The sequence below is a fragment of the Micropterus salmoides genome, unplaced genomic scaffold (assembly GCF_014851395.1).
Source record: "Micropterus salmoides isolate LMB-PRFRI ecotype aquatic unplaced genomic scaffold, ASM1485139v1 Ms_hic_scaffold_5, whole genome shotgun sequence".
Classification (NCBI taxonomy): Eukaryota; Metazoa; Chordata; class Actinopteri; order Centrarchiformes; family Centrarchidae; genus Micropterus; species Micropterus salmoides.
This window is the reverse complement of record NW_024044237.1, coordinates 16946531-16957943: the sequence shown is the minus strand read 5'-3', so window position 1 is coordinate 16957943 and position 11413 is coordinate 16946531. Positions and strand designations below refer to the sequence as shown.

At 38.6% G+C, this 11413-nt stretch overlaps 2 protein-coding genes across 2 annotated transcripts in view; one reads left to right on the top strand and one right to left on the bottom strand.

The window, feature by feature from the left end:
* Window positions 1–1311: 1311 nt before the first annotated feature.
* On the bottom strand, window positions 1312–6205 carry LOC119888611 (homeobox protein CDX-1-like). Its single transcript, XM_038699266.1, has 3 exons — window positions 5357–6205; window positions 4092–4240; window positions 1312–2977 (listed from the first exon to the last, which is right to left on the bottom strand). The coding sequence occupies exons 1-3, from the start codon at window positions 5700–5702 to the stop codon at window positions 2792–2794; spliced, it is 681 nt and encodes a 226-aa protein (XP_038555194.1). The 5' UTR covers window positions 5703–6205; the 3' UTR covers window positions 1312–2791.
* Window positions 6206–9192: 2987 nt separating this feature from the next.
* Window positions 9193–11413, top strand: part of pdgfrb (platelet-derived growth factor receptor, beta polypeptide) — a 29726-nt gene continuing 27505 nt past the window's right edge. The window contains exon 1 of the mRNA XM_038699264.1: window positions 9193–9489. The gene's annotated coding sequence lies outside the window, so the exon portion shown is untranslated. The remainder of the gene's footprint in view (window positions 9490–11413) is intronic.

The following is an 11413-nucleotide window of genomic DNA, read 5'->3' as shown; positions in this document are numbered from 1 at the left end:
GGCACTCATAGTGAACATTTTGGAGAAATAACTTTTATATTGTCAAAGCTGTAATCAGATGCAGGTAAAAAGGCTCATTGCTGTTGCATCTTCTAGCAGCCTTTTGGTACGTGCATGCCTGATTCTCAGCTCAGTCTCACCATCCAAAACACTTTAAGATCTCTTTGTATAATATACATTTTTACAGTGCAGTTTAGTTTATTGGAACTTTAGTTTTAAATGAAATATATAAAAAAGGATTTTTATTAACCTTATTAACAATGAGTTTTTTCAATGTTAATACTGATGATATTTTCATTTTTTTGTAGTTAAGGTGAGACCATGTGCTTTTAGTGGTTGTGCGTTTAATCAAAGACAGAGGTTACTTGATTTGTTTGGTTTGATAGCTTGAGGTTAAAGGTTGACAAGCATAGACTGCCATTCAGCTGATTCACAGAGCAATAAAATTGGTGTTTATGGTTCATGATAGTTGTCCTCAAACAACCACCTGCAACCCTTTTTTTAGTTGAACCTTCCTGTTGAAACACAGTTGAACTTCTATCTGACATAATCTACTGAGCAAATAATTGACAACACAGAAGAAGTGTAATAAAGCTGTTCCAACAATCCAGTATGCTTCTGCCATCAGATCAGTCAGCCAGTGCTGCTTATTACAATACAATAGCTGCATGGGTACCAAATTGTTCAGTATTGTTGCAACCTTTTAGTGTGTTAAACATTTTCATCATAAAAACAAGGTGATTTTGTCATTCTCATGACACAATCATGTGATGTTACATTGCCATGCCACAGCACTGTACGCACAGAAATTCCTTCTCAAGCGCCAGGCGTTGCAGGACATAGTTGCCAATTCTTCAATCCCAGAGTTTTTGATAAATGGCATCCTTTAGGTGACTTATAATTTAATATTTAAAGAATTTGTCAGAGTGAGTAGAGAGTAGAGAAAATCATTTGATTTAGCATGTATTCTAGTCTTTGTACAGTACAGTTGTCAACATGTTGTTGGGAGATACAAATGTTTCTATGAAAAGATTAGTCAGAGGATAAATTAAGACTAATATTGTTAATATTGTTTTATAATTCAATGAATATTATTATTATTATTAAATAATTTTATAAAAATTGTGTCGTAATTCCATTAAATTAATGTTATAGTTAGGTAATTGTGTGGGCTAATAAAGCTTTATACCATTGGTATTTCTTCATAGCCTGCGTGAACTTGAAGGATCTTTTCTCTGTAGAAATGTTTCAGAAGTTGAGTAATGAAAGCACATAGAGCTGTTGAAAGTGCGAAAGAACAGAAAATACAAATCAGATCAATAAACCCCTGTACTGAGCATGCTTTTTATAAAATGTGCAATGAAACATGTTTTATAAGCAACACAAACTTCAGCCTTGTAAAAACACAGTATTGAGATTAACGGTTGAAAGGCAAAACAAGGAAACTATTTCACTGACAATACAGGAGTTGCAAAAAGGTGGTGATACAGTGGTTTATTTTGAAAGCAGCTTTTGCAATTTTCTGACTGGTCAGTACAAAGTTTACATTTGTCACTTTTCCTTCCTCTTCTGTGACCTACAAACAGGAACAATCAAAAGTGTGTTAACATGTCAAATGTCTTAGTATAGTACATACTTTAACAATTTTTATACACACAGTAGTCCCAAAAGAAGGAGAAGCAGGGACTTTATTTCACTTAAAATGTGTGCGTGTTTAGCGGTACAATGACTGTAGATGTTGAGTCATGCGGCAGCAGTCTTTCAGGATGTGGCTAAACACTGCTGTCTGAACATCTTATTTCACTGTCATTTTCAACCATTTTTCATCTCAGTTCCTTGTTGTTATCAAGAGGTGGTGACTAAATTAATGAACAAAACTATAAAGTCAAATTAGGGGGGAAAATGTCACCAAATGTTTCATAGTATACAGCTGTTTAACAATGAATTCCAAATGACAACATTTTTGTACTCTCATTGCTTTTACTTCCTGTTTTTAACATTTCTGTGCTTTCACCCTTTACATTGTGCTATAAACAGCTGCTTTCTGAAACCCATTGGTTTATATTTCTGAAAGATCTATTCCCAAGACACACCCTGCATCAATATTTCAACAGAAAGAACATTAAAGCGGTGTTGAACTTTGGCATCACATTCTTCAGTAGTAACAAACGCAACACTCTTTGCGCTCTTTCTATTTCCTGTAAATTCTAACAGTCATAAAGAGAGGAATTAACATACTTTTACATCCCCAAAAATAAGTAGCAGGGCTATGCATTATTCATTGTAATTTCTACTTATTTGCAAGTATGATTTTCCATTGTCCTCTTGCAGTTAGAGCAAATAGAAACTCATAAAAAATAGACACATTATTCCTTTTTCTTATTCATGAAGCAGATTCTTGACTATACAGATGCACTCGCACTCTATAAACCAATATACAGACACATTTGACACAAATGCCTTTTCATTGTGACTTTAACCAACAATTCTTGAAGAAGGCACACATGTGTGACAAATGACACTTTATCCAGTGATTCTCTGTCTTTAAAATCAGTTTCTCTGTGCTGCTAATGAGCCATATTAACACATTAACTTCCAGTGATTGGCAAATGTCCACTAGAGATGATCAATGATCAACAGACAGACAGTGCTTGTCATGGTGAAAGGCAGGAAGTGCTGCATTATATCATCATGTTGATGTGAATCGTCTTCATTCATTCTGTGGTAAACTTATAAAACAAAACACTATGTACATATTTAATGCTGTATCCGTCGTCCATGTAAAATCCACCTAGTATTCCTCTGATATTGTGTCAGACAAAAGATTGCTGCTGGGGCTGGTGGTGATGTGGGTGTCAGCGGGTCCACCCAGCGCAGGTGGGGTGGGTGTAGTTGTGGAGGCCTGCTGGGAATGCTGCAGCTTCTTCTTGTTTATCTTCCTCTCTTTGGCTCGTCTGTTCTGAAACCAGATCTTCACCTGAAACATACAGGAGATGCTCACAAACATGAGATAGAAGCATCAGAAACACACTTAGTAGAGAAGGACTCTTACTGGATGTTATTAAATATGATCAGAAATATCAAAGGATGATGCATTATCTCTTCTGATGCTTTTCCACTGACTTATCTCTTGGGCCTTTATCGTCGAGTTTGTTATCTTGAGCGGATGCTGAACTGTAATGATTTTGCTTTTTTTGGTGTTCACTTTATTGTACCCTGCCCCGCCTACTTCTGCTTCAGGTTAGTAATTTCCTTCTTTCCCAGAATTACTTTGTTGCACTGTGGGTTTAACAAGCAGAATGAGGAGGCAGAGAAAAAACCCCCACCAATAACCATCATGAGAACAAGAGGGAGGGTTTCACCATTAACACTGCTAATGCGAGGTGTTTGTTTGGCCATAGAAGATTATGGTTTCCAGAGGTTTCTGCTGGTTGATTGTTGAGGAGCTTTCTGTGCTGTGTTAATATCAACTATAGGTGACAAAATGTGTCCACTTAACCACGATGGTGAGGAAAATACAGCACCAAGCAGCTAATTGGACTGAAAACAATGTTCTACTAGCTGTATTTTTACATGTGCAAGTTTTTATTTCCTAACTCTCACTTTTCACCACTGCCCCCTCCCCAGCTCACACAAACAGAAAAGCAGAAACAAGAGGGGCCAACCGAAAAAAACAGAGAAAGAAAGACAAAGAGAAAGCTGCAACCTCCCCCATGTTTATTAATATCTACCCTATTACACATACTCACTCCTGAAAAGGAGGCACTCTTCCTTTATTATATTTTTCTGGGCCCAGTCCTTAAAATGAGGCTATGTGACTTTTGATGATATCTCTTACTAATTAAACCTTTATTTCATTAGTGATAAGACACGCCCTTTCTTAATCCAGTGCACCCTGTGGTTTTGGTGCTACAGCCTTACTTGCTCTGGTTTGGGTGTTTCTAACAACGCTGACTTTTTCTTTACATTTGCTCCTGCCTTTTTCAATCATGTCCTTTGATTCTCACCTGTTCTCTCTTGTAACCCTTCCTGTGCTTCCTCCTCCTCCCCTCCTTATCTTTTTTACCTCTAACTTTAATTAGTCCTCTCACCTGTCTCTCAGAGAGGCCCAGTGCCATTGACAGCTCGGACTTCCTCCTCATGGTGATGTAGCGGTTGCACTGAAACTCCTTCTCCAGCTCCAGGCGCTGCTGGTCAGTGTACACCACCCTGTACTTGTCCTTGGTGCGAGTCTTCACTCCTGAATCACACAAAACAACCCTTGATTTAGTAAAACAATAAACACAAGTTTGGCTGATTGACCGAATGTAAGTGAATAAGTGTGTTATGCGCTCCAGTGTATTTGTTTGTCTTCATTCAGACCAGTAATACATACATGTATGATTATAATGTCAGTGAGTCATGGCCAAACAGATGACTAATGTGAAGACGTCTGGTGCCACGTTCAAGTTCAGGCGCCACTTAAAGCCTCATTAACCCTATTAATCACGCTAACTATAACTAATGTAAAGACTCCCCTCTGCATTGCATCAGTGGTTCTCCTTATCACGGTGAGTGGTGTTTACATAGGTGTTTACACAGGCAGCTATTCATTGACACGCTGTTCCACCCACACACACACTCTCTCTCCCTTAGGAAAGGATGAGTCAGAGTTATTTATCTGAAATTTTGACCATGTGACAGCATCGATCGAGGCAGACCAGTACACACACAAAGACATAAGTCTTAAGGCTCGAGGGTTCGCCTTCAGAAGAGATTCGGTTTGTCTTCTGCAGACTGCGTGTGGTGCCCGTGTTATCTAGCTAGTTTGTCACCCTTTTGCACCCACCCAGTGGACAGAGAGGGTGGGGAGATACACTTCTGCAGACTTCACGGCCTCCAATGTTATCTTTGCATTCACTGGCATCTCACACCAAAATGGCGGAAGGGAGAGGTGAAAAGCTTGATGAATGTGTGTGTGCTGTCACACTCTGTGTTCATGTTGAAACTGTTCCTCATCTGTCACTCTGTACACTCACTCAGCTGTTGAGGTTTAGTTTGTCATGCAACTGCACTAAGGACTCTATCTATAAAATGTAAAATAATAAATTAAAACATTTGTTAGAGCATCCTTAAAGTGTTATCTACATCACATGTTTACAAACCAGAACATGCAAGTGCAAACTACTTTTGTCAAGAGTTTTGTCTACAAGGAAGCATTAAGCCTCCCTCAGCCTATCCTGCTTCTATGTATAATTATATCTTAGCCTGGGTTATTTATCAAAGGCCAATACAGGGTTAAATCACACCATACAGTCTGTTATAAGTCTACATGGTGACCTCAATGGTTGGATCCAGTAAGTAGCCTATGTCCCACCTGAAACAGACGGTCTGACGGATTCATGTGGTCTCCTCCTGGAGCTGAAGGAGTCCTGTCCGGAGATAAAGTTGTAGGGGGTGAACGACCCTCCTCCAGCGGCGGTGGGCGTGCCGCACATCTCCGTGGAGGAGAAGCTGACTTGCCCTGCGCTGGGGCTTGACCCCGGGAAGCTGTACGGATACTCTTCCCGCGCAGCGTAGACGCTGCTCCAGCCACTTGTCGACGGGTCTCCGACTCCCGGGACGTGATGATAACCGGGGAAGTCATACGGAGGCGGGATGTACTGATTGTTCAGTGACAGTGTCTGAGATGGGTGTCTGACCGACTGTGAGTTGGGGTACATACCGGTGTCCTGGTCTGACAGGTAGGGTGACTCTCAGGTAGACCTCGGTGAATCAAACGTCTTGGCGCATGTTAGGCCTCCCTGTCTATTCCCAGCAGGATCTGGCGCTTGTTTTCACTGCAGTCTAAGGTTCAGGCTACCTGTGCAGTAAGACTACACACCTTTATGGATTTACTGCCAAGGAGTTCAAAAGTATCATCATGACGTCACGTTTTACCTGAGACCCACCTGCCTGCTCGTCTTGGCTACATGAGGGCATTGACTCAAATTTACCCACTCTGCCCTGTGGATCATTTTCAGAAGGCCATCGTGTAAGGTGTGTGTGAGGTGAACATGTTCACGCGCACGGACGTGTGCACGTACCTGCGTAGGGCTCATGTGAAATGCAGCACAGAGATTGTAAAGTAAAATAGAAGTTTGCTCAGTGGTAGTAGTAGTTTTCAAAATCATCCCTAAGTAAAATTACGGAAGTATTATAAGCAAAATGAAAAGTGAAAGTCTTCATCGGACAGCAGAATTGTCAGGTCAGCAGGGGAGAATCCTGGATTGTAAAAATTATGAGGTCATGTGTCCAAATTGCCCTGCCCAACCCCACCCATGCAAACAACATTTATTATATAATTTAACCTTTCAATTGTATTTTCTGTTAATGTTATAAGGTGCAAATGTTATTTTTCTACACTGCCAGGTTTGTGGTAATTATGTTCAGTGTGGTTCAATTCTAATTTATTTCATTTTTTTGCCTTTAAATTACTCACACTAAAGAATATCATATATCAGAACCAGCCTTAAGTAACCCAACATAGGAAATATTTGGGTAACCCATGCATGTCGATGAAATATTGTATTTAAGTGTTAGTAGGCTATTATTAGATTATTATTACAAACACATTACTTTGTGAGCAGTATTTTAATCTTGTACCTACATTGAGGTTGTGCTACTAAGATAAGATAAGATATAACTTTGTTTGTCCCAAGGGAAATTGTTGTGCAGTAGTTGCAGTGCAAAGTAGGAAAGATATTTATAGATAAATATATAGAAAGCAACAAAATATTAACAATTACGGTGATCAATCAGGTGCAAATCCAAAATATACACATGTCAAAAATATAACTGGTTAATGGTAAGGACCACAGATATGTATGAGAAGTGGTATTTAGCTCTGTAGGGTTAGGTACAATATCAAATCTGAAGTGTTTATGGTTAATTCAAGATGCTCAATGACCATGTGGGTGGGATTTCACGTAATGTCACGTTATTGCACATTATGATCCATGGTGTCTCCTAAATCAGAGGGTTGTAATGATTGTAATCCACGGAGAGACAGTACAGAGAGCAGTACAGAGAACAGAGCTGAAATGGATGGTAGAGCCAACTTGGCACCCCAGGCCTCTGCTGTCCACCTCTCTGTGTGAGATACTGTAAGTCATAAATATGTGCCACAAAAGGGAAAGGGTTTCCTGTGTTTTGCGGTGCCAGTGTCAGTAGCAATCTGTTGCTGATGGTGCACTTACGTGTGAAATACAGAAAAAAAAGATATATTTTAATGTCAGTCTGTGAAGTAGTAACTGTAGCTGTCAGATGAATGTAGTGGTTTAAAAAACACAATATTTGTCTGTGAAATGTAGTGGCGTAGAAGTATAACGAGAAGAGAAATAACATTGAAACTGTGCCTTACAAGTGCTTTGTTACTGTACTTGAGTAAAGCAAATCAGTTAGATTTCTCCAGTGATTGGACCTACTCTGGTCACCAAGAAAAGGTTGTATAGACAAATTTTTAACCCCTTAAACACGTTTCCTATTGAATGTTGATTGTTAAGAAAAGAGTAAAAGAAACATAAAGCCAACTTCATCTTTTCAATGATTTTAATTTCACTAAGTTATCTTTTTTGTAATAATTTCCCGTAAGATAAGATAATTGTTCAAAATGCAAGAAGACAAATTTGATATGAATCTACAGTATGACGTTATATTTTATGGTGTGACAGTGAGGGGAAGAAGGCAGAAACTTGGGGAAACACATAGGTGACATTACAATGAGCTTTGAATTGTGTTATGTATCAAGAAAGTCCTATCATCCATACTTTCTGTAATGTATTGTCTGAATTAAATGTGTGGCAGATACAGAAACTGGCCGTTCAAGTCAAGTGTAAAGTAATGGTTAAGTAAGTTAATGTTTACTGTCCACTACATCCCTGCTTAAAACAACCACAGGGGGGCAGCAATAAACTGAACACGGCAGGTCATTTTCCTGGTCTAGAGTCCTTTCCGAGAAGTGCTGTTTCCAAACATATGATCAATATTGTAAAGTGTATTCTTAACCCTACATGCTTGTGGCTTTAAACTTTTTCCACATTGACTTGATGTACTCAGAATATCATGCCGTAAAGTATACTGCATAGTCCACTTGTTGATCTCGTGTGTGAGTTCTGCATCCACAAAACATTCATAAAAAATTCATGTTATTATCTTGGTGAGAACAGTCATTATCAGCTATAACAGCTATCAGCTGTTAACATGAAACAGGTTCATGTTAATGGAGAGGAAAGTGCTGCAGATCCTGAACATTAAGGAAAGTGCAACATAAACTTCAAACACACATTGCCACTAGCTTGAAATGCAAAACATCATGGCCACAACTTGGCTAAAAATAAAGATGTGGCTTTAGCCCTTAATGAATACATTAGAGGATGAGTATGTGTTAACTGAACTGTGCTATTTGCCTGCACTTCACATGGCCCCAACACTGGCACTAAAAAGGTCTTCAAACATTCAGACCCCAAAAAAGATCCCTATAGTTTAAAATTAAAGCGCTTGTCTCCGGCTGTGTTCCAAAAATATGAAAACCTCAGGCTGTATAAATCTCTAATATTTATCTAAATGAAGGGTTACTGTAGGGAATGATCCATGTATAGAGATTCAGTTTAAATAGTGCAACATAAACAGTGTTACCGCTGGTCTCCTTGTAGCTGTCTCAACGTTCAAGTTAATCCAGGGGGAACTAATAAAAGGCTTGTAGGATCTTTGCACCAATTCTAAAAGCTCACATGTGTAAGAAAGAGAGCTGCTGTAGGTGCACAGACCCACCCACAGCTTTCATCTGTGCCAGGCTTCCTCTGTGACCTATTACAGTCCACAAACAAACAAGTGCTAAACCCCTACAGCACGTCTGTAATAGATTCTGCTTCACCGTGACAGTTAAACATTTCAAAGTGGAGAGGAGTTTATATTATTTAAACTCTGTTCAACAAGCATCAACATCATTTGGCCTCATGATAAATTAAACAACTGAATAAAGCGACTAAACAAAAAAGTGGTTATTCCAAGTTGAGTAGTTTACTCTGTATGACAACTCACCACCCCAGATTCAGCTGATCACAGAGGGTGAGTCAGTCTGTATACTCACCCACCATGTCTGTGTTCAGAATTGCCTAATCAACGACAAGTCAGCATACAGACTTTGTATGTAATGACCGTGGCGACAGTGCAATATTTCATCATGCAGAACTGCAACAGGTTATTGTTCCTGTTGGACACAAATGATACTTTTATCTGCGGACATTTTTATTGAATATTTAAAACTAGATAGAGGAAGTGATTAAAATAGTTTGTGTGGATTCAACTTATTGTTGTTTTGTTGACTTTCCCTCATTAAGCTTTTGTCTTTTTTGATAGTATTTACTTTTTCATTCCTTTATTAGACAGTCAGAAGTAAAGAGCTGACACAACATGAGGGCACACAGAGGAATGGGATGACATGCAACAAAGAAACGTTGTGATTATAAGGTCAGTATCTTACATACATAGGTCACCAGGACAAGTCAACTACAGCCGCAACCCTTCATTATTGTCATTGTTGTTTAATTTTGTGTACAAAATCTAAGAAAATATTGAAAAATGCAGTTCAAAACCAAAACTTAGGTGTTTTTGCTTGCAAAATTACAATCATTTAAATGCTTGCAGATTATTTTTTTTGGCAATTGGGCAGTTGTTTAATCAACTAATTGTTTCTGTAGTTAATGTAGTTTCTCTTGCCCTGTACTGCTTGAATTGTGTTGTTCGATTTGATGTGAAAGGTGGTATCTTAAGATATGATGCCCATGATGATTGTTGCTGTTGCTGTGTTTTAGAAATGTCCCAGTGTTTCAGGTTTGGACCTGAACAACATCAAAATCAGGTCTAGAGGAGCCTCTGACTGTTGGGCTACATCCTTGACTGGTACAATGGTAGAATGGATCTAACTTCTGTGGAAGCCTAGGGACTATATTAGATTGATAATGTCAAGTTGAAAATGAAAATATAGTTCCACAGCAGCATTATAATTTTCTACACATGTAGGCTCTGAGAATGAAAATGAAATAATCCAATTTTCATTTTTATTTTTACATACTCAGATGGACATCCTACGACCATATTAAAATGAAAATAGAATAACTGTTTGACATTTAATATTCAAACTTGTACCCTGCTATACATTGGACAATATTCAAATGTTCACATTTGAAAAATAAAATGCAATATAAACAATTTAATGCAATGTTCTACCAATATGAAAATGAAAATGGCAGTTGACATTTCATTTTAAAAGACTTAAATAAGACTTAAGACTTCACTGCACTCATCCGGTGTCAAAATGAAAATGCACTCTGTTAGTCCTCACTTCAAGGCTGGTCAAGATTTCATTTCCTCTTTCAGTTGACTTAATAAATTAACATGTACAAGTTCTACCATTCAACCTGGGGGTACATGGGAAAAGTCTGGCCGCGTTCTACGGAAGAAGTCGGTGGTAGATGATAATGCCAAACACAAACACAGCTCTTTCACCCAGGAGACTGTTGTTCATGAAATCATGTTAACCATGTTTTAGAAAGGCTTTCTGACAGAAAGCCCTGAGGGCAAACTTCTCCCATGTACGCATGGAAATGTGAATGCAATAGACTGGAGGCACTGTTGGGTATTGCATTTAAATATTGTCCACTGTACGAGTACAAGTTTAAAAATTATGTCAAATACTGTTTTCATTTTGAAATTGTTAGAAAATTGCATTTTAATTTTAATTGTGACCTAATGCTTGCAATACTGGTCACAGTCTATTACATTTTCATTTTCAAATTTGAATCAACATTTGATTATTGTTCATTGTACAGCAGAGTCAAGTTTGTAAATTAAATGTGAAACAGCTTTTCCATTTTCATTTTAATATGGTCGTAGAATGCCCATACATGTGACACATGTGAAACATATAATATGCAAATATGGATTATTATATTATCATATGTGGACAATTATAATGCTATTGTGGAATTACATTTTCATTTTCTAGTTTACATTATCATTTTAATATAGTCCCCTAGGCTTCCATAGACTCCAGATCAGTCGTTTTATGGCTTCATCCATCTTCATCTCTCAGAGGTGTGTTGGGTTCAGCTCCAGGTCCAGGCCTCAGGCCTAATGTTTCCTGCTTCCACCTCCCACCCCCTTCCCAAGAGCCTCCAAGGTCCACAGCAAGATAACTTTTAGCTTTATCTGAAATCCAGCAAAACACAAGCACAGGACCAGCATACACGAGGTGCTTGCACTAGTTGCAATCTAGCTATGTCAACAATCCAGATCAGCAGTGAGAGAAACCACTCTTTAGCTGTTCTGCCAGGCTGAATAGGCTGTGCATTGTTGTAGCAGAACGATTTGGAGTCTAGTTTATTATATGGTT